Consider the following 22,687-nt stretch of genomic DNA (forward strand, 5'->3'; position numbering starts at 1 on the left):
CCCTGAGTTGATCATAATCACAGGGCCAGTCTCAATCCCTATTAATTAAAGAAAAAACATGGATTGATTGATTGGATTGGATTGGATTAGCTTGATTGACCATTGGATTGATTTGGAAGGGGGGGGAAAGGGTGCTGTTTATTGAATTGTCGGAATTTTTCACCTGCCTCTCTAGTGTCCCATTTCTTACCCTATCCCCATCCCTACGAAAATACAGTAGGTCAAAAAGTGGGAGAACACGGAGAAATTAATTATAACCTCTCTCCTTCTTATCCTGTGGCGAAGGACAGAATGTTGGGTTTGGAGTCTGGGTATGACCTGGATATGCCATGACCATTTCATCACCTCTTAGGCCTCCCCTGCAGAGGGACCCCCTTGATTTGTGTCCCTCTTTGTAACCCCAGTGACCCCCTTTATTTGTGTCCCTTTGTAACCCCAGGATTTAGCTCAGTGACCCCCTTTATTTGTGTCCCTCTTTGTAACCCCAGTGACCCCCTTTATTTGTGTCCCTTTGTAGCCCCAGGGTTTAGCTCAGTGACTCCCTTTATTTGTGTCTCTGTTACCCCAGGATTTAGCTCAGTGACCCCCTTTATTTTTGTCCCTTTGTGGCCCCAGGGTTTGGCCCAGTGACCCCCTTTATTTGTGTCCCTTTGTAGCCCCAGGGTTTGGCCCAGTGACCCCCTTTATTTGTGTCTCTTTGTAACCCCTGGGTTTAGCCCAGTGACCCCCTTTATTTTTGTCCCTTTGTAGCCCCAGGGTTTGGCCCAGTGACCCCCTTTATTTTTGTCTCTTTGTTACCCCAGGATTTAGCTCAGTTACCCCCTTTATTTGTGTCTCTGTTACCCCAGGATTTAGCTCAGTGACCCCCTTTATTTGTGTCCCTTTGTAGCCCCAGGGTTTAGCTCAGTGACCCCCTTTATTTGTGTCCCTTTGTAGCCCCAGGGTTTAGCTCAGTGACCCCCTTTATTTGTGTCCCTTTGTAGCCCCAGGGTTTAGCTCAGTGACCCCCTTTATTTGTGTCCCTTTGTAGCCCCAGGTTTAGCCCAGTGACCCCCTTTATTTGTGTCCCTTTGTAGCCCCAGGGTTTAGCTCAGTGACCCCCTTTATTTGTGTCTCTGTTACCCCAGGATTTAGCTCAGTGACCCCCTTTATTTGTGTCTCTGTTACCCCAGGATTTAGCTCAGTGACCCCCTTTATTTGTGTCTCTGTTACCCCAGGATTTAGCTCAGTGACCCCCTTTATTTGTGTCCCTTTGTAGCCCCAGGGTTTAGCTCAGTGACCCCCTTTATTTGTGTCCCTTTGTAGCCCCAGGGTTTAGCTCAGTGACCCCCTTTATTTGTGTCCCTTTGTAGCCCCAGGGTTTAGCTCAGTGACCCCCTTTATTTGTGTCTCTGTTACCCCAGGATTTAGCTCAGTGACCCCCTTTATTTGTGTCTCTGTTACCCCAGGATTTAGCTCAGTGACCCCCTTTATTTGTGTCCCTTTGTAACCCCAGTGACCCCCTTTATTTGTGTCCCTTTGTAACCCCAGGGTTTAGCCCAGTGCCCGGCGGATAGTGACCATTAAATAAAATCCTTGTGGACTGCTCTGCAGAAGGAGGGTATTAGCCGCCATGGTCTGTGAGGGCCCTTCCAACTTGCAGATCGAGGCCCCCATGACCTGGACTCTTTGGCAAGTACCGCCTCTCTCGGGCCTCAGTTTCCCTTTCGGTAAGACAAGAAGGGGTCGGACCAGTTGGCTTCCGAGGCCCCTAGAAGCTCTTCGCTAGGAGTTTTTATATGTCTTTCTCCGGTGTGGGTTTTTTAGAGTTAAAATGTTCATAAAGAAATAAAATACTAATTCTCTCTTCACTGAAGAAAAAAATTAAATTAAAAAAAAAAAAGAAAGAAAGCCCCGCCACCCTCTGACCCTCGTGGCCCCTCCCTCCCCACCCTGCGCAGGAGCTGAAAACCAATTCCCCCAAAAGTTTGCCAAGTTCATCCTCCAGGGGGGGGAGAAATCCTAAGGCTGGTCGCAAAAAAAAGAAAGAAAGAAAGAAAAGAATCCGGCCCCAAGAGAGGCGCATTTGGCCGCTGGGGCGTGCGGGGAGGGCTCGGGGAGGGCCACCCGCCGCCTCCCCCCGGGCTGCGCCCTCCGCAAACTTTGTGGCTCCCCTTCCCCGGTGATGTATGGAAACTATACTGCATTGTGGGTGTCAATATAAGTGACGGCCATATTTGCCGGTGCCGGCGGAGCCGTAAACAAAAAGTGGGCTGGGGAGCCAGGGCGCGGAGGCGCTCCACCGCATCGCGGGACCTGCGGGCTCCGGGCGCCGCTCGCCTCCCCGGGCATGTCTTACAAGCCCAACTTGAACGCCCACATGCCGGGCGCCTCCCTGAACCCGGGTAAGTGAGCCCCCGGGCAAGTGCAGGGGAAGTTTGGCGGCCACCGGGCTCTGCCCCCGCAGCCCCGCGCGCCCCGGAGCCGGACACAAAGGGAGCGCCGGGGGCCCGGGGGCGGCCAGGGGCCGGTGCCCCGGCCGGGCTCGGCGGCCGAGCGCTGCTGCCCGGCCGCCATGATTCCCCCCCCTCATCCCGCGCCGCCCCCGCCCCGGCAAAGTTCCCCCGCCGGGCCGGCCGGCCGGCTCGCCGGTGGCCCCGGGGCTGGGGCGCGGGGCGCGCGGGGAGCCAGCTCGGGTGGCCCCGCTTGCGGGCCGCCGCCGCCGCGCTCCGGCTCGCCCGCCCGCCTCCGTGGTCCAGCCTGGCCGGCCCGGCGGCTGCCCGATGGGGAGCGGGGAGGGGGCGCCGGGGCTCGGGCGGCCGCCGGGGATGCCGCCGCCGCCGGTGCCGCTGCCCGGGGAGGGGAGGATGGCTCTTTTTCTGGTCTCCCCCCCCTCCCGCTTTAAGCTTTTGGGCGGCTCGGCGAGGGCCCCTGCCGGCGGCTTCGGGGAGCGGCTGCCGGCCGCTGGGCTGCCCCGAGTGTGTGTGTGAGTGCGTGTGCGTGTCTGTGGCTGGCTGGCCGGGCCGGGGGCCGACGGCGCCGGGGCCCGGGACCGTGAGGGGCCGGCACGCCGAGAGCCCGCGGTGGGGTGTGCGCGAGCGGCGCGTGGGGCAGGGTCGCGGTGGGCGCGCGGCCGGGGTGCGGAGGAGAGGCAGCGTGGCCGGGAGCCCGAGTTTGGGGAGGGATGCGTGTGTGTGACTGGATGTGCGTGTGCAAATGGGAAACGGTGAGAGAGCATAAAAAAGTAGTTTGTTTTTTTAAAAGCACGTGTGTAAAAGTGTGAGTGTGCTCGTGTGTGTTGAGGGGGCGGAGAGGAGGGGTTGTCCGGGAATTCGGTTGTGGAGACGATTTTCAGGCAGCAAAGGGGGGGGGGGGGCGATGGCGGGAGGGTCCCTGTGTCGCGGGGAGGAAGGTACCCGAGGAGGGTGGGCGCGGGCAGTAAGTGTGATTGGGAGCCGGCGCCTGTGGTGCAGGTATTGGGGGGGGGCGCAAGCATCCCTTCATCTACCTTCCTGGGGTTGGGGGGAGGGCCTAGGGCGCTGCTGGGTATTGAGGTGACATCTCTAAGCGTTTCCTGCCCGGGGTTGGCCCAGGGGTTGGGGGGAGGGGGGAGTAGGATGAGCAGGCACCGAAAAGTTTGGAGGATCCCTGTAAGTGGCCCCTCTGGCCTCCCAGGTGGGGCTGGGGGTACCCCAGGGTACGGGGGTAGTCGGGGTACTGGGGAGGTCTAAAAAAGGGAGGGAGCCGGCGTCTGCCAGACGCTCCCACGGAGGAGCTTCTTCCTTTGGGTGCCAGGTCTGGGGAGTAGGAGAGGAAGAGGGGAGAGGGTGGGACCCGGGGAGCCTGGGTGTGCCTCGTGGAGGAGTCATCCCGCCGGGCTCCCATCCTCCAAGTGGTGAACTCTGACCCTTTCTCCGCCCAGGCTGGGGTTGGGGCAGAATGCGGGGAGGGAAGCGCTCTGGGGTTCAGGGGGAGAACACCCATGGCCTCATGCCTGTGGGGGTGGGGCGGGATGGGGGGGTGAGGGGGCCACGGGAACAGCCCCTTGGTTCCACCAGGTGGGCATGTGGTCGAAGGACAAAGACAAAGTGGCCACCATGTTCCCCTTCAGCATTCGCATCTCTGAGCTGGTGACCAGCTCCTGTCTCCCCCTGGGAAGACACAAGCAATTGATTTTTTTCCTCTGCTGACTCTCATTCACGGTGGGGTTTTTTTGGGGGGGGCTGAGTTGGCCCCCAGACTGGATCAGCGGCCCCTCGTGTCCCCGGCGCCGGGGGGCACGTCCTGCCCCAGCCCTGCCTGTGGCTCCCAGGATCTCCCAGACGCTGTCACTCTGCCCCGCTCCATTTCCAGGGAGGGCTCCTTCCTCTCTGGGTCACTTCCCTTTGGCTCTGAGTGGTCAGCTGCCTGGCACTTCTTTCTGGGGGAGGGGGAGCCTCCCTCTGCCCCCCCTCCCCCCCGGGTCCTTCTTGGTCACCATCCCCATTCTTCTCCCCTGCCATCTGCATCCAAGATGGACTCTCTCCTCTCCTCTCTCCCTCTCCCTCTCCTGTCATTATCCCTCACACACCAGCCCTGCCTCCTGCTAGTAGGAATGCCAGCCCGTGGCCTAAGGCCAACAGAGTTAGACAAAGCCCGAGTCCTCCCCTTGCACATCTCACACTCCCAGTGACGTGACTGCAGCTCCAGCTCGGCCCCCTTCCCTTCTTTCCTCCCTTCCCTTCCCTTCCTCTGCTCCCTTTCCTCTTCTCTCCCTCCTTCCCCTTCTCTCCCCTTCCTTCCCTCCCTTTCCTCTGCTTCCCCTTCCCTCCCTTCCTTCGCAGCTGCAGCAGCCACCTCCACAGGGGCTCTGCCCCCCTTTCTGGACGGTCCCTCGGTCCTCCCCCCCTGGCTGGGCTGGGAGCAGACCTCCCTCTTGGGAGCCAGCCAGGACCCCAACTGGTCCCGTGGGGGTGGCTGGGAGGCCGGGGCTGGGGCCGGGGCTTTGTTTGGGCCCGAGGGGAAGGATGGGGGGGCAGGGGGCGGGCACAGCTCCCTCCTGCCCCGAAGATTTTCCTGTCCTTTGCCAACCCCTGCTTGGCTCCCGAGCCCTCCCAGAAACGCTGCGTCTGCCTCACACAGCGCTTCATTGTCTGGGATTTTCCAGAGAGGCTGACGTGGAGTTCAGGGATTTCTTGGTTTCTCTTCCCATCTTGACCCACTCCCTTCCCCCCTGCTCCTCCCCCCTCTGGGATCCCAGGGGGTCATTTCTTTTCAATCTGCCTTCAGGCCCGAGTCCCTGGCGAGCTGTGCCCATTGATCATTGTTCTCCGTGTCTCAGCTCCAGGTCAGGGGCCCCCCAGAAACCAGCATCCTAATGAGGACCAGCCTGGGGGGAGAAGAAGCCGCTCTTTAGCTGTCCTTTCTCTGGGACAGAGGATTATGGGGGCTGCCGATGGCAGGGCTGGGGAGAGCTGCAAACTGCTCCTTGTCCGCCGCCTCCCCTCCCCCCCTCCGCGGCCGACCCCTCCCCCCAAGGCTTCCTGGCTTGGGTGTATGGGGGGGCACGGCCTAGGGAGTGCTGGACTCGGCTTCCTCGCCCAGCCCCCAGCCTCTGAGTAGGGAGGGGAGGTGGAAGGAGGGAGAAGTTGTCGGCTTCTCGGTCACCCAGTCAGGGCTGGCTCCCTCCACCTGCACCCGATCAGACACAGCAGCCCCATCCACAGACACTTGGTTTCGAACAGGAAACAATTATTAGACTCCTACTGTGTGCCAGGTACCATGGCCAGGGCCTGAAACGATGGAGAGAAAGGAACCAGAATTCCTTATTTTCCCCCATCTCCTCCCCAGTCCTGGTAGCCTTTCTCCTGGGGCCATAAGAGAAAGAAGAGAAGGGGAAAGGAGTGAGAAGGGAGGTGGAGGGGAGAAGAAAGGAGATCCATTGCTTAGAGAAGACATTTTACTACCAGTCCCATACTCTGGGCAGGGAGGAGAGGGAGAAGGTGGCAGTCAGGGCTGGCTCCCTCCACCTGCACCCGATCAGACACAGCAGCCCCATCCACAGATACTCAGTTTCAAACAGGAAGCATTTATTAGACTCCTTCTGTGTGCCAATGGCCAGGGCCGAAATGATGGGGAGAAAGGAACCAGAATTCCTTACTTTCCCCCTTCTCCTCCCCAGTCCTGGTAGCCTTTCTCCTGGGGCCATAAGGGAAAGAAGAGAAGGGGAAAGGAGAAGGGAGGTAGGGGGAGAAGAAAGGAAATCTGCCCCTTAGGGAAGGCACTTTACTAGTCCCCCAGCATCTCCGCCCCAGGAGAAGCAGACAGGCTCCCACCTCCCGGTCCTTCTCCCATTCATGCCCCGGCCTCCAGCCCTCCCAGAGGTCCCCGGCACTGGCAGAGGGGCTGGGGGCTGGAGGAGGAGGCTGGGCCCCGCAGCCTATGGAACTCTTAGGGCAGAGTCAGAAAGGCCCAGCACTTTTCAGGACCCTCACCCAGGGTGTCCAATCCCCTTTCTTGGATGGCGACCATCTGCCATCTCCTTCCTGCAGGAGGCCTTTGCTAGTCTCTTGGTGCCCGCCCCGTCCCCCATTTATATGTCATTTCCTATGGATAAGGCCTTACCATCATTATTTAATGTTCACAATCACCCTGGGAGGTAAGTGCCATGATGACGCCTGTTTTACAGGTGAGGAAACTGAGGCAGGCAGGGTTAAGTGACTTGCCTGGGGTCACCTTGGGTAGCCAGAGGTGCTTCTGACTGCAGGCCCAGGGCTTTATCGGGGCACAGCTTTACTCCTTAACACGCAGTAGGTGCTTAATGGGTGCTCACCTAATGAATGAGTGGACACTTTTTTGTGGTTTTCCTGGCAACAGGCTCCTGAGGTGAGGCATTTAAATATTGTTACCCCCACTTTATTCAGGATCTCGCAGCCAGTGTCTGAGGCAGGATTCGAACACTGCAAACTAGGCCTTGAAGGCCACTTGTGAAAGGCAGAAGGGACATTTCTCTGTCTGGGACGGGAGCTGCCCTGTCGTCCCCTTGTACTGGGCAGTGCTGCGGGGGCCGGGACCCCCCCCCTGCCCCGGGACCCTCTGATTAATTGGGGGGGCAGTGCGTTCTAGAGAAGAGCCCGCAAAGTTCTGTCCCTCCCCTGAATTTAAGAGCAAAATGGAGGCTCCTGCGGAGCTGGTGCTGGTGGGAGGGAGGCCAGCCTGGGGTCGGGGCCGGAGAGAACCTGGCTGGCCGTCTGGGGAACCCGATTTTCTTCTGCGTTTCTGAACTTTATTTTCCTGGTTTGTATAAGAAGGAAAATAGGAAAAGGACAAAGGCTGGTCCCGGCAGATGGGCCCCGGGAGCGCCCTGGGGCTCCCTGACCCTCCCTCCCCAATCCCGGGGGCACGGCCCAGCTCCCCCCACTGGCCCTGGCATCGGGGCTGCCCTTGGGGCCGGGCTGAGGGGCCTCCTGGGAGGGGGCCCTGGCGGCTGGGGGGGCAGCGCTCCCCCGCCCACCCCGCCTGGGAACGTGTGCGCGAGCAAAGGCGAGCTGCGGAGGAATAGGTACATTCTCCATGGTTACTGCCGTTTGCGATTCTGCAGGACGCCCTTCGCCAGCTGGCTGATGGCCACTCGCGGCTCCAGTATGGGGGTGCGTATGCTCGGGGGGAGCAGGGCCAGAGGCTCCCTCCCCAACCAGGAGGCAGCGGCTCTGCTGGGCCTGGCGGGGGAGCAGAGGGGAAGGCTGGCCTGGCGGGGGGGGGGGGGGGGGGGGGCGGAGAAGGAGGGAGAGGGGGAGCCAGCCTGCTCCAGGGCCCCCACGCAGGGCCCTCCTCTTGGGAAGGGGGCTGGCCTGAGAGTCCAAGGCCCCCCTGCCCCTTGTCTTCCCAGCCTACTGCAGGAACCTCAGTTTGGGGCAGGGGTGGGCCTGGGCTCCTCCACTGACCCCTCACTTCCCTGGGCCCTGCCTTTCGGGCTGGCGGGGCTGGGACCTGTCCCGGAGGCCCATGGGGGCACCGAGGCTGAGGAAGGAGAGGGAGGCCCTGGGCCCGCCTACCTGCCCCCCAGAATGCTCTGGGGCCCGGCTCTCCTGGGAGTTGCCCCAGCCAGAAGCCTGGGGGCAGCTCTTTGTGTGCCTTGGGCCCCTCTGGGGTTAGGGCTGTGTGCAGGGTCTGAAAAGCACAGGAAGGGATGGAGGAGGGGGAGGGGAGCAGAGCCAGGGAAGACGGGAAACAAAAGCCAGCTTAGGCTTGGGGGGCTCCTTTGCTGCCCATTCGCCCCCTCTGACCATGAGTGATCGTGAGCTTCATTCCGCCCCCACTTTTCTGTCCAGAAAAGGAAAGACAATGTGTCCATTTATAAGTTTACTAAAAACAAATACAGTGTCAGTTTGGGGGGAGGAATCAGGAAGGGCTTCCTGGAGGAGGCAGCCTCCCAGCTGAACTGTAAAGGAAACCAGGGTTCTCAGGAGTGACACCAAGGGTGGGGGAGGGGGGAGGGGAGACAGAGCCTTGAATCCAGGTGTGGCTGAGCTGGCTGAGGTGCCTCCTTTTTTCCTCCCCTCCCCCAAGGCCAGGGCCTGCAGACTGTGGCCCAAGCACCCCAAGCTCAGGTTCCCTGGGGCTCCCTGCCCCCATCTTACAACCGTGGGGGAGGCGCCGCCTGGCCGGCTGCGGGCCTGCTGGATGCTCTGGAACGACTGGCCAAACCAGAGTTTCTGGAGGACGGTGGCGGGGTGTCCCTGACCTCGCTCCTCGGGCTCCCCCCGCTTCTCCAGCGCATCCTCCACAGCCCCCAGATTGGTGCCCTCGTTCCCCTCCTCAAGAAGCTTCCCTGGCTCCCTGTCAGCTCTGCTTGGCAGTTTAAAGCCTCTCCATTAGTCTTGAGAACACACTGTGTGCTTGTCACACAGTAAGTGCTTAATGGGTTCCTGTTCCCTCCTTCCTCCTCTTCGGGTTAGCCCTCGGGTTACCCTCTTGTCCGGTCTGTCAGGGCCTCCTGGCTGTTCCCCACGCCTGTGGGGCCGAAGGAGCCTCCCTCCTGCTTTTGCAAGCCTTAGCTCCACCGCAGGCTGCGCTTCCAGAGCTCCTCCCAGAGTGCTCTTCGTTTAACCCCTCCCTCCCCCCCCCAATTGAGGAGAGCCCCTTGAGGGCCGGCTTTGTTACTTTGTGTGCCCTGAGCTTGGAGGTAGGAGGGGCTCCCCGAGGGCTGGTGGGACTAATGTAATCCTGAGGGAGAACTCCAGCACAACGGGGTGGGGAGGGGGAGGGGGGAGAAGACAGACACACAGATAGAGAGACACAGAGACAGAGACAGAGAGACAGATACACACAGAGACACAGACATAGAGAAACACAGACACAGAGGCAGAGAGATATAGACACGTACACAGAGACACAGACACAGATATAGAGAAACACAGAGACAGACATATGCACACAGATAGACACACAGACGCAGGGAGATAAAAACGACATAATACCCACATAGAGACATACAGACAAGACAGCCACGGGGAGACAGCCAGCCAGAGAAGACAGATTCACAAGGACAGGCCCTCCATGCCCCCCTGCCCACCTTGCTCAGCAGCTGAGATCGTGAGGAACGGCCGGCACTGGGATGGGCACGTCACTGGGTCTGGGAGCCGCTGCCAGGTCGGATCTGAACGATGGCGCGGGGGAGCCCTGAGGTCAGTAGCGCCTTTGCGGACCCCGCTGATGTTTTCTGGCTCATCTCCTTCCTGTGTGAGATGAGGCCGAGGCCCAAGGAGGCTGGGCATTTTGCCCGCTGCCCCCGCCAGGTGAGCCAGATAGCCGGCAGTTCTTGCCCTCATGGGACAGTGAATTCAGGGGAGGGTACCTGGCGATGCCGGATGAGCCGGGCAGATGCTGGAGGCCTTCATGGCTGGCGGGGCAGCAGGGCCCTGCAGAAGGGGTGCTGGCCTTGGGCCCGGATTCTTCTTCCCCTTGGGCTTTGGGCAGAGCCGGGCCTTGGGTCCTCCGCGGTAGTCTGGCCCTCCATGTCCGGGAGACGGCGACCCCGAGCTGGGCCCTGTCCCGAGTGCCCTTCCCTCAGATGCCAGAGGGATTATCTAAGGCTCTCATCCTCCTGGCCTTCGCTGATTCTTACCAGCCCTCGCTTCTGTCGAGGTTCATCCCCAGTTTCGCCTCTGACTTCCCCCCCTTCCCCAGGGGTCTCCTTCAGGAGGTGGCTAAGTGGCTCAGTGGCTAGAATATTGAATCTGAGTTCAAAACCACTCCGCAGCTGTGACTCTGGACAAGCTACTTAACTTTTGTCTGTCTCAGTTTCCCAGTTTACCAAATGGGGAAATGCGCATCTTGTGGAGTCCAAATGAAACATTTGTAGATCTCTTAGCCCAGTGTCTGGCCTTGAGGAGGCCCTTCATACCATCTCTCCTCCTGTTTCATGTGTGTGTGTACATACATACCCAAATACATATACACCCTCTCCATACTTATACAGGTGTATAAACACACAGACATATATTTTTAGGTATGTGTGTATGTGTATATATCTCCCCCTTTGATTGTGAACTCCTTGAAGGAGGGGAAAAGCTGGCCTCTTGTTTTTTGAACCCAGCTCCCAGCACAATACTTGGTCCCAGGAGATGCTGATTAAATATTTTGATTGAATAGTTGATAGTAACAATGGCTTTCTAGGCCTTTGGAAGCAGAGAAGCAAAATGGTTATTCAGGAACTCTTAGAGAGTGGTCTGTTCTTGTGGGAACCTAGAATGTGTGCAACGAATGGATGCATGAAACAGCATTGATGAAAACTTCCTCCGTGCCCAGCCCGGTGCTGGGGATACAAAAGCATGCATTCCCTCCTTTCAGAACCTCACGTTCCTTCCTTCCAGGACCTCACGTTCTGATAGGAGGAGGGTGTCTTATATGGCCAGAAGTGGAACAACAGGGCCATTCTAGAGACAGGGATGGGGGGGGGGGTGTTGATTAGTTTTCAGGACAAAAGGTGGGAATATGGGGTGGGATGGGCAGGTTTTGAGAACTGAGACCTCTCTAAGTGTACTCTCTCCAGGTTTGGGTTGGTAGATGGAAAATGGCCCATGCCGCAGAATAGTCCAGTGGAAGCAGAGTTGGTAGGTGAGGCTGGAAAGATAGATTGGCCTCCAACTGTGGAGGGTCTTGAATGCTGCAAGAGGCCTTAGGGATCAGTAGAACGCCTCCCTTGGGGGGGGGGCAAAAACTTTTTTTTTTTTTGTCTTTAACATGTTTACATAGAGCCTACTATGTGCCAGGCCCCATAGCATTTAAGTTTTATCTCATTTGGTCCTCCTTCCCTGGGAAGTAGATGCTATTATTCCCATTTTACAGATGAAACTGAGGCAAACAGAGATGACCCCTTACTAGGGGTCACACAGGCAGTAAAGCTTGAGGCCAAATTTGAAGTTGGGTCTTCCTGACTCCAGGCCCAGCACTGAGCCAGCTAGCTGTGCCTAGCATAGTGTCTGGCATAGGATAGGCTCTTTAAGACCTATTTGTTGAATTTCCTTAAATTGGCCTAATGAAGTAGGTGCTAACTGGAGAACACTGACTTGGGAGTCAGGTGCTTTCCACCTTTCACTCCACCTCCATTTCTGCCACCCATTGAAGCTATTTTTGATTACTCCATTTTACTTCTTAGAAACGATTCTGCCTTAGTTGCCCTTTTTATGGGGCTGGATCTTAAATACCCCCCCAAAATCCAGCAGAACGTAAATAGAGAATTCTATAGGAAACTGTGAATCTTCATTTCATTCTACTTTAAAAAGGAAAAAAAGCATAAAGTATAAACATTACTTTCAAAACTGCCCTACTTCATTGTGCTTTCTTAATTTCTATTTGCATCTGTGCATTTAAAATGTTACAATAGCCCTCTTCTTTTTTTTTGCATCACTATCGCACCTCCTCCACATTTCTCCCATAAAACTGAAAAGGAAAAAAAATCTTTTGAGGCTTAATGAAGGAAAAGGACTTGGCAGAGGGACCATGGCCCCAAATGTTTGCCTTTTTCTGTATCTGACTCCAGCCCCCTCTCTTGGGGGCACTTAACCTGCTTCACGGTATAGTGATTGAGCATCAGATGGACCAAAGGTCAAAAATCCAAAGCTGGTTTTCTTTAGTGTTTCGTTCTTTGAATTGTTCTGGTTCTGCCCACTTTATTATTCACAATACCCTGGATTCTCAGAAATTCTCTCATTCATGTTCTTTTTCAGTGTACTCGTATACCGTTATATCCATATACAAGCTCATTGGGTTCTTAATTGTCTGAGAGTCAGTGCAGTGTGTGGCAAATCTTTGTCTCCCCTCATCCCCCCACCTGCTTAGGTTTGAGTCACTTTCTTTACTCCCTCCTTCATTTCTTTTAATTAGCCCTTTTGGGATGAGAAAGTTTATTTGTGATGATTCCCTCCCCAGAATTACCCTCTCTCTTAACCACCCCCCTCTCTATCCTGCCTTGTTTCCCTGTTAGGTTTGTGGTATTTCTAGACCAAATTATATATTCATTTGTACGATTGTGTGTGTGCGCACATATTTAATCATCCTTGTCATTTTAGAAGTGACTTTTTCTGATACTTCTTCCTCACTCTTCTCATGAACTACAATTAGGAGGAATAGCAAGTTCCATCTCCCCCTTCTCTTATTTTCTATAGTAGTGTATTTAGCTCTTCTTTTTCCTCTTCAAACCCTTCGAATAGGTCCAATAACCCCCCAGGCTTGATGTTTTTTCTTACTCTTCTTCCCCAAATGCCCTTAAAAGTGTCCCTTAAGGGACACACTTGTTTTTTCTCTAATAGTTTCGTAGTGTGTCATCATACATTTTATTCCAATTGCTTAAATATATTTTCCTTAATAGATTTTTGTGGATTCATATTTACATTTCAAAATTATTGATTTTTGTGGGACAAGTTATTTGTAAGCCTCTAAGATTACTCTATTCCAAGCTCTCCTATTACTCCTAGTTGAAGCTGCTAGCTCTTGTGTGATCCTGACTGCCTACTTATTATTTGAATTGCTTCTTTCTGGATAATTGCACTATTTTTCCTATGATACAGTCACTCTGGATTTTGACCATGACATTCAAGGAACTTTTCCTTTTGGAGTTCCTTTCATGAGTGAAAGGTGAATTTCTTCTATCCTCACTTTGTCCTAAAAGTTCTGATTTGTCATTTATGATTTCTTGAAAAATTGCATAAAGGCTTTTTTAAAGCACATTTTTCAGAGATTCTCAGATGATTTCTTTCTGATGTTTTTCCAGTCTTTTGGGTTATTTCTAATGTTTCTTGCTGTCTCAGATAGTCAATGATTTGTTTAGTTTATTCTATTCTGAACAGATTTCATTTCTTGGATAAAGTTTACCACTTTGTTTTCTAAGCTGGCTATTCTTATTCTCCTAATTTTCACTTGGAGCTTTTAAAAAATGCATATCACTTCATTTCTTCCAGGTAGTCATATCCTCCTTGTGGAAAATCCATTTTTTCCTTTTGGTCTCTGCTTGAAGTTGTATTCATTCCTTTCGGGGAAATCTCTGTGTTGAAAGTCATTTTTGTTCTGGTTGATCTTTCCTTTGGCTTCTGCTTTAGTTCCTGATTTGGAGCTTATTGCCAGGGTCGTGGTTCGCTCACTGATGCGCTCCTGAGGTGCTTGGCCCCTTCGGACTCCCTCTGAGCCCCCCTAAGCCCTTGTACTGACCCCCACCTCTCAAAGTCAGCCCCCCGGGATTGCTGGATGATCAGGACCTCCTCTGGAGTCTTCGTACAGAATGTAATGTAACTCCGAGCCCCCAATGTGAACACGGCACCGGACACTGCTGGCTGCTGCTCTCCAGAAGCTCTTCCCCCTCTCCTGGTCCTCGCTCAGAACCTCTGGGCCCAGAGCTATGTGTTTCCTGTTGTCACAGGTGGGAGAAGCTGGCTCTGTTGGAGGGGATACCTTTCTCATCACCCATGGGCTTCTGGCTGCTGGGGGCTGGCAGACTCTCACTGGATTTTTAAAAAATCATTCCTTTACTGCTTTTTAACCATCTTCTACCAGCACATTTTATGGCTTTTGGAGATGATTGTGGTTGTTCTGGTTCCAAGATTGAAAGAATATCTGATGGCTTTATCATGGTTGTCTTTTGTAATGAGAGGCAGCAGTGGTATAGGGGAGAGTGTTGGATCTGTAGTCAAAGGAACTTGATTCAAATCACTTAATTCCTCTTTGACTTTTGACACTTCTTTTGATCTCTGTGGTCCTCAATATTCTTAGCTATAAAACAAGGCTAGATGTCCTCTGAGGTCCCTTCATCCTGTGGATCTATGATTCTAAAAGTCATCTAATTCCCTGTGCCTCAGTTTCTTCATCTGTAAATTGGGATCTGGGATGCTTGTAACTACTTCCTTAATGGGGTTGTTGTGAGGAAAGCTTTTTTGAGATTGCACCTATGATTTTACTGGTATTTAAGAAATTCCCAGGGAGGAAACTGCCTCTGCCAAGGCCGATCTGCACTTGTGCACTTTAAGCCTTTGAAGAGTGACCTGATTAAACCATTCGTCCAGAGCCAGACAGCCAGAATGTGTCAGAGAACAGCCTGCACCTCTGGACCGAGGCTTGCGTCTTAGCTGCCGTGCCTTGTTCTCCCCAGAGAATAAAGCCCTGGAAATAACCAGATCAGGCCAGAAAGGGAGGCTGGGGTTGGGAGGGGGCGGCCGAAAGCTGGCCGGGCCTCTGGCCTCTGGTAACTCTTGCCATCCTTTTCCTTTCTTTGGAAGGTGGGAGCGTCCACTCTCCTTCTGCCAGCATGGCGGCGTCCACCCAGTACCGGCAGCTGATCAATGACTACGGACCCCCATCTCTGGGCTATACCCAGGTAAGGCCAGAGTCCTCTTTCACTTTCCTTTTGGGCTATTTCAGCCCTGGGAGGTGGGGGGTAGAGGGAGGCAAGGCGGGGAAGTAGCCGCCGAGCTCTGGGGATCGTCTGAGAATGACCAGCAGCAGCCTTCTTAAAATGGCTTTGTCCTTGGGGAGCCCCATAGAGATGGGCATCCCTGCCCGCCCCCAAGGCACCCGGCGGTGTGGGCCGAGGCGGGTCAGAGACCTGCACGGCAGAAGGCCCGCGAGCCCTTCCCACACCCACTGTGCAAAGGAGCTACCCACTACTGGGGGCCAGTAAATAAGGAAAACTTGGAGCGTGAGGGCTGGGGCAGGGCCCCGGCATCCCAGGCCTCATGGATTCCTTCAGAAGCCCCTTTCCTGATTCCTTGGGGCTCCCACTTGGCTCCTGGTGGACAAGGAAGGCCTGGGTTGGGATCGTTTGTCTGCCCCCGATCCATGGCTTGGAAGGGGCCTGGCTGGCAGGAGAGAAACTTGGGCACGGCGGGGCTCAGTTTTGCGTTCTTCACAAAAGGCCAGAGGCCTTCCCTCCCCATCTGGCATAAGGTGACTCTACAACAGACTTTTCCAGCTCATGCCGGAGGTCAGAGACTAGGGGATGAGACAGAGCCGGCCGGCATGTTCCTCCGAGGTCGCCGCAGAGTCTCTTGGGACTCGTGGTGTTTCCTAGGAGAAGTAAGGCCTAGAAGCTCCATGTGATGGCCTTTAACACATGGCCTGCCTTGGAGATATGGGGGGAAGGAAGACCAGGACCGGGCCCCGTCTGGCCCAACAGGAAAGGCGGCCTCTGGGGCCCTAGTTCGGGTACCCCTCCCAAGAACGGGAGCCGAGTGTCCACGCTCCCCCGTGCGGCCGGGGACCCGAGCTGGGAGAGGAGCTGCCCCAGGTTCCAGAGGCAGGGACATTGTTACCTGTCCGGCCATTCAGAGGGGGGCCGATTGTTCCTCGGAACACAGAAGCCCATTGCTGGGGGGGGAGGGACAGAGCTCACCTCCTCATGCCCCGCCGAGCCTTCCTGTCCCAGGAAGAGAGGCAGGCGAGAGCCAGAGAGCGGGACCGGCTCAAAAAGCGTCGCAAGCGGGAGGACGGCCTGAAGAGGACCCTGGAACGGCAGAGGAATGCGGAGGCCATGAAGCGCCGGCGGGAAGATGAGAAGGAAAGGGAGAAGGAGCGCAGGAAGGACCGAGAGGCCAAAAGGAGGCGCAGGGAGAACCTGGAGGAGAGGGAGCGGGAGCGGGAGAAAGACCGGGAAGCCAAGAAGAGGAGGCGGAGGGAGAAGAAGGAGAGGGAGAAGGCGCTCTACGAGGATGTGGCTGCTCTGATGCAGCTCTGGGGCAGGGAGGAGGATGAGAACGACGAGGAGGAGGACCGCGAGGAGGAGGAGGAGAGGGAAGACGAAGGGGACGAGGAGGAGGAAGATGAGGAGGAGGAAGATGAGGAGAGGGAAGAAAGGGAGAGGAGAGACAAAGAGTCCACGTCTGTGGTCCTGGGGACCCCGGCTTCACTGATCTGGGTGCTTGCCTCGCGGTACTCTTTGTAATTGTCAGGGGGGCATCAGGAGGAGGGGGATGCGATGGATACCAAGGCCTTCCGTCATCTGCCCGCCATTACAAAAACATCTCCGCCACCCACTCAGCTCTGGTCACAGCAAACCCCTGGGGGGAGTGACCCCCAGCTCCTGGGCCCCGGGACGTCGCTCCCTCTGGGAGTACGGAACCAGAGTGGGAATCTTACTAACTGCGTCGGGGGACGGTAGGCCCAGAGAGGTTTGGAACGTTGCTTAGGATCACAGGGCAGAGCTGGGAATCCCAAAGGGTAGACGGGGATAAACCTGGGAAGGACCCGGGAGGACCGCCAGCCCAGTGCCCTGCTTCTGCAGGTGAGGGAAGCTGGCCTGAGGTCACCTGGGTAACGAATGGCTGCCTTCCTGACTTCGCTTCTGAGGTTTCCTTTTCTCGAGCCCATTCTGACTCCCCATCGCGCCCTTCCCCGCTTGCCCTGGCAGCCATTGGTCATGCTTTGGTCACTGCTGTGCTGCGGCCGGGAGCGCCCGTCCCTTGCTCTTGGGCTTTGTCCTGTCTCTGGCACTCCGGGGGGGGGGGGGGACACAGGCCCGCTGGTGGCCTAGGCCTGGGGGGGGGGGATTGGGGGCCCGAGATTTCTCCATGGTCATTCTAATTAACTTCTCTCTGGTTTTAGGGTACGGGGAGCAGCCAGGTACCCCAGAGCAAATATGCGGAACTGCTGGCTATCATCGAAGAGCTGGGGAAAGAGATCCGACCCACCTACGCAGGGAGCAAAAGCGCCATGGAGAGGCTAAAGCGAGGTAAGTGCCGGCCGGGCTCACGGTCCCGGGGAGTCAGAACCATCCAATACGAGGCCGGAAGGCCATGGGATCAGAGCTCCCCAGCAGGAAGGGACCTCAGACCAGCTCCCTTACTTGACAGCCGAGGAAATTGTTCCTCACTGGCCCTGAGCTGCACCGAGCAGCCAAGGATGGCACCTGCCCCCCTCCTCCCCCGGTTAATCAGGGAGCTAGGAAGTGGAAGGGACCTTGGAAGGGGAGGCAGGGTGATCTAGTGGATTGACTACCAGCCTTGGATTGGAGAGTCCTGCCTGAGATTAGCTGTAGGACCTTGGGCAAGCTCTTTCACTGGACTCAGCCCTCAGGTTCCTCATCTGTAAAATGGGAATAATAAAGGGTTGTGAGGATTGGATGAGGTCATCTTTGTAAAGGGCTTTTTGTTGCCGGTTTTGTTACTACTGGGGTAGCGAGGTGACGCAGTAGCGCCAGGCCTGGAGTCAGGAAGATCTGAATTCAAATCCTACCTCAGAAACTTCCAAGTTGTGTGACCCCGGACAAATCACTTCGCCCGTTTTACTTCAGTTTCTTCATCTGTCAAATGAGCTGGAGAAGGAAATGGCAAACCGCTGCAGTACTGTGTCAGGAAAATCTGAAATGGGGTCATGAGTCACAAGACACAGGGGAAGAACAAGGACCTGTCAGGGTGTGGATGAGATCATATTTGGGAGAGGCTTAGACGCCCTTCAGAAGCTGTTGAAATGGGAGGTATCATTAGTCTAGCTTCACTTCCAAGTGTGAAGTCCGCAGCCACCACGGAAGACTGGCACCTGCTGAGGGGGCTGCTAGGGGGCGCAGTGGGTAGAGCACCAGCCCTGAAGTCAGGAGGACCTGAGTTCAAATTTGCCCCAGACACTTTACACTTTCTGGCTGTGTGACCCTGGGCGAGTCACTGAAGCCTCAGGGGAAAAAGTTTACTGCTGAGGTGAAGAAAAAGACAGCGGTTTCGGCCAAGATTTCATAAGTAGTAAGCGGCCAATGGGGATTCGAATCCGGTGCGGGCTCCAGGCTTGGGCCCCGGAGGCCCTGGAGCCGGTGATTGGAGAGCCGCCGCCGGCCTGGCGTCAGACCTGCGGTCACGGGCTGCCGGGCTCGGGCCTTTGTTCCCAGCCGAGCGCCCGCGAAGGGGAATCTGGCCGTCCTTGCGGAGTCCCGGGTCTCGCCGCGGAAGCTCACGTGGCGGGACATGGGCCCCCGGCTCGGGCGCACAGGGCGCCAAGTGAAACAGACTCTCCCTGGGAACAGCGCCCCCCCGCTGGCGAGGTGAGCGGCCTCTTCCTCGCGGGCAGGCGGGCTTCCTGCCTTGGGCCCGTGCCCTGGAGCGCGGGGGGGAGGGGCGCTTCCTGCCGGCTTCCTCCGGGTCCCGGGGCCGTTCACCCTCCGTGAGCGTGGCTGGCAGGAGGGCGTGGCCGAGCCGAAGCCCGGATTGCAGGGGCGCCCTCCGGAGGCCGCTGCTTACGTGCCCAAGCGTTTTCGGTTCCGAGGAGCAGAAGCCTGGGGCTGGGCTAGAGTTCGGGGCGTCCTAACTTTCCACAGGCAGCCCCGTCCCCAAAGGACCGAGACTAAAGAGGAGCCTGGAGCCCGAGAGTCAGAGCCGCCACTGCCCGCCCTTTCCCAGAGGGGCCAACTGAGGCGGGGACGGGGCGGGTCAGCCCGCTGAGGGCTTCCCGGACTTCCAGACAGCTGCTCCGGAGGGTCCACCGACAGAGAGAGATCTGGCAGAGGACGAGGGCGGCTGTACCGAGACCCCGGCTCAGTGACTCCCACTCCCCTGGCTGGGGGGACCTCTCTTCCCCCCCCCCTTTCAGATTTCCATCACTTCCCCAATAAGGCTCGACCACGTGGCAGATAGCGAATCAAGCTCAGATTTGGAGCTCTGGCAGACTTTTGAAGGGTAAATGCTTACTCTGAAAGTTCAGCCCCGCCCCCCAGGGGGAGGGGCAGGGGGTAGGTGGGTTTCCCGCGGGGGTCGGTCCTGGCGCAATTTAGCGCCTTTGTCTTTGGTCTGGATGAAGAGACTGCTTCGCTGGCTCTCGGTCCCACGGCCGGGTTACCCAGCAGCGCATCTTGGCAGAACGACAGGACAGATGAGGAAACTGAGGCAGACAGGTTAAATGACGTGCCCAGAGTCACAGAGTTGGTAAATCCGGTGGGATGGGAACTCAAGTTTTCCTGATTCTGGGCCTCCCAGCACTAGCCACTAAGCCATCTTGCTGCCTTTTTTTAAAGAAAAATAAAATAAATGAAGCTAATTAGGTCATAGAGAGCAGGGCTGGGGGAAAGGGAGGATGACTGACAAGGACCAAGCCGACTGGGAACTCAAGCTGAAAGGAGGCAGGGCTTCCTTTCTTCCAAGTATGACAGAAAAGGAGGATTTCCCCAGCACTCCCCTCATGGTGGCTGGTAGAGGCTGTGCCCACCTGCTCTAGGAGAGGCTCCCAGCCATCTGCAGGAGGGGAGGAGATAGGCCCACTCACAGATCGTAGAGCCTTGAAATACAGCACAAGGAGGCTAGGTGGTCCAGTGGATAGAACACCAGACCTGGAGTCAGTAAGACCTGAATTCCAATCCTGTACCTGCTAGCTGTGGGACCCTAGCTAGTTACTTAACTTCTGCCTGCCTCAGTTTCCTTCTCTGTAAAATGGACATAACAGCTCCTACCCCCTCCCAGAGTGGTTGTGAGGCTCATGAGATATTTGTAAAGTGTTTTACAACCTCAAGGCACTAATGCTAATTATTTGCAAACAGCATCACTGGGGGTGGAGGAAAGGAGAGTCTGGGATCCCAGGTTTATCAAGCTGGAGAAATCCTAGGGACCCCGCCCATTTTACAGATGAGGCAGCCGAGGCCCAGAGAGGCTGAAGCACTTGGCCAGTACAGACTGTCCATTGATTTGGAGCGGGAAGGGATTTCGGGCTGGCTTCACAGATGAGGGAACAGAGGCTGGCACACAGTGGTCATTATCAGAAGCAGGACCTCTGTAAAAGCCGGCCAAGAGTTACAGAAGTGCCCCAGAGCTGCCACTTCCCTCAGCCCTGCTCCCCAAGCTTCATTACAGGGAGGCTCATGGGAACGGGGGCAGCAGCTGTTGGCGCACCCCTCCTGACAGCTTCTCAGAGGGGGCACAAGTTCAGTGTCAGAAATTCTGGGGGTCACAGACCTTAAGCTGGGAGGCTCTCAGGGACCAGCTAGCCCAGCCCCCTCTTCTACCAGGAGGCGGCAGAGTGGGTCAGGAGGATAATGTGCTAGACTTAGAAGCACAGAGGCAAAGGCCCAAGTTTGAATTCTGCTCTAATACCTCCTGTGATTGGGCAGGTCATTAAACCTTGGTCTGCCTTAATTTCCTCATCTGTAAACAATAATTATGGCACTTAATTCACAGGGTTGTGAAGATCAAATAAGTTTAAAATGGTTTGAAAATCTTAAAAATGCTAGTTCCTTTTTTCTTTTGAACCTTTTAAAAATAATTTATAAGTATTTTGTCTGAGGTCAAATTTGAACTCAGGTCCCACTGACTTCAGGGCTGGTGCTCTCTCCACTGCGTGATCGCTGTTCCTGAGTGTTTCATTCTTGAATCCATCTCCTCTCTCTCAGGAGGTGGGTTGGTAAAGTTGGTTATTATCACAGAGGAGGAAACTGAGACCCAGGGCGTTTTAGGTGATTTGTCCAGGGTAACTGCTAATCACTATTTTAAAAAACCAAGGCACAGTGATTCATGAAGCCTGCAATTTGTAGTAGTAACAGGTAGGCCCAGAGCAGTGAAAAATCATAGCTCTGGGAAGGCACATTGGACCAGCGAACTGTGTCCCCTTGGGTTCTCCATGGCCTAGAGAACCTAGAGAACATGGAGTTAGAAGAGTAGATGTGGTGGGAGGGATGGAGGAGCCCAGGCTAGGGACACTTTTCAGCTGATAAATGGCAGTACCAGAATTTGAACTTGGGAGTTTCTTGTCCCAAATGCAGCAGAACATGCTTTTTGCCTGGATGGTGAACAGGCAGATGTGCGATCTCAATCCTGAAGAAGCCCCAAACCCAGGAGAAACCTCCAGACTTTAGTGACGTCCCAGCCTTCCATTGGGCAGGCTAAGAGAAATAAGTTAGGGCCCCGATTGGGGCCATCGATGGTTCCCCTTAGGTTTCTCGTCAGGATCTTCGCCTCCTTTCCTGGTCCTGCAGGACTCGAGCAGAGATCGCATGAATTCAATCACTTCCATGTTCTCTTGCTTCCTTTTCCAGGGATCATTCACGCTCGAGGATTGGTCCGGGAATGCCTGGCAGAGACCGAACGAAATGCAAGATCCTAGCCCCCCACTTCACTTCCAAAGTTTTCCATTTCTTTGTGAAGAAGAAAGAATAACACTTATTCCTCTGGTGACTTTCAAAACATTCATATCAATCCCTTATTTTGAATGGTCTAAAAGTTTGGGTTCTTTCCCCTTTTCTTGCTCCCATCCCCATCACAGTCTTATGAGTAGAAGAAAGGCAATTTTGCAGTTTGCATTATAAGTAGTTAGGAACAATCTAGGTCATTTTTTTTAATTTTAAAAGCATCCAGTCCAGAAACTGCATGTAGAAGGTTCTGCTTACATTGCTGCCAACTATAGTTTACTGCCCTGCTAACCTGCCCCCATCTATGATTTTCTTGCTTTGACTACACTTAAAACCACCCAAGTTGTTGATTGTTGTTCTTTGCACCTTTTCCAGAATCTCCAATAACGCTTAAGGATTTTTTTTTTCCATGAATCGGTGCCAACTGCATGTTCTGCCCGGCAGTTGGGGATCTTCCATTTAGGGCTACGTGATAAGAGACCCTGCTTTAAAAAAATATTTTTTTTTTTTGGTGTGTGAGCATTTGCATGATTGTTCGTGCTTTGAGGTCAATTTAAAATGCATGAGTTATAAATACAAAGGACTGATCAGCCTACTAAAAAATTAAGAACCCAGATAGTTACTTTTCAGATGAAGACTGTAGATTTCAGGTCTTGAGTTTGCCATAGAAGGATTAAAAAAAAAATCTGGATAAATGACTAAAACCGTTACGTGCATCTTTGTATGTATTTATTACTTGATGTAATAAAGCTTATTTTCATTAACAATTTGTATCAAAATGTGTGTAGATTTGTTTTTATTCCGGAGGTGCTGGATGAAACGACAAATTGCTGGGTAGCAGGGCCAGACACTGAGCAGTGTGTTGATTGTGCTATGATCATGTTTCAGAAGCCTTTTGGGCAGAGGTGGAAATAGATGCATTTATAGTGAGGGAATGATTGAAATATTGATTTGCATCAATTACAAAATGGGAGACGGGGTCCATTTGGCAGAAAGGAGAAAACTAAGATGCAGTGTCTCAGGCCAATGTCCTAAATAAGAATAGGATTTGACCCTGAGAGGGAGCTTTCTTGGTTCCTTCCTATAGGGGAGTTACATAGACTGGAAAGCATAGGCTGGGGCAGAATAGATAAGCAGTTCTACTGTCCT

General features: G+C 54.8%; 1 protein-coding gene across 3 annotated transcripts; it reads left to right on the forward strand.

Annotated features, from left to right (window-relative positions):
- The first annotated feature begins 1,959 nt into the window (after nucleotides 1-1,959).
- CDK2AP1 (cyclin dependent kinase 2 associated protein 1) lies at nucleotides 1,960-22,317 on the forward strand. 3 transcript variants are annotated; one of them, XM_051972678.1, is made up of 4 exons: nucleotides 1,960-2,384; nucleotides 14,727-14,824; nucleotides 17,047-17,173; nucleotides 21,446-22,317. In XM_051972678.1, the coding sequence occupies exons 1-4, from the start codon at nucleotides 2,330-2,332 to the stop codon at nucleotides 21,511-21,513; spliced, it is 348 nt and encodes a 115-aa protein (XP_051828638.1). In that variant the 5' UTR covers nucleotides 1,960-2,329; the 3' UTR covers nucleotides 21,514-22,317. The 3 variants fall into 3 exon arrangements, with proteins under 3 accessions (XP_051828638.1, XP_051828639.1, XP_051828637.1); XM_051972679.1 differs by lacking the exon at nucleotides 1,960-2,384 and adding an exon at nucleotides 7,490-7,607; XM_051972677.1 differs by lacking the exons at nucleotides 1,960-2,384; nucleotides 14,727-14,824 and adding an exon at nucleotides 15,812-16,360.
- The last annotated feature ends 370 nt before the right edge of the window (nucleotides 22,318-22,687 follow it).

The sequence above is a fragment of the Antechinus flavipes genome, chromosome 1, assembly GCF_016432865.1.
Source record: "Antechinus flavipes isolate AdamAnt ecotype Samford, QLD, Australia chromosome 1, AdamAnt_v2, whole genome shotgun sequence".
NCBI classification, from domain to species: domain Eukaryota; kingdom Metazoa; phylum Chordata; class Mammalia; order Dasyuromorphia; family Dasyuridae; genus Antechinus; species Antechinus flavipes.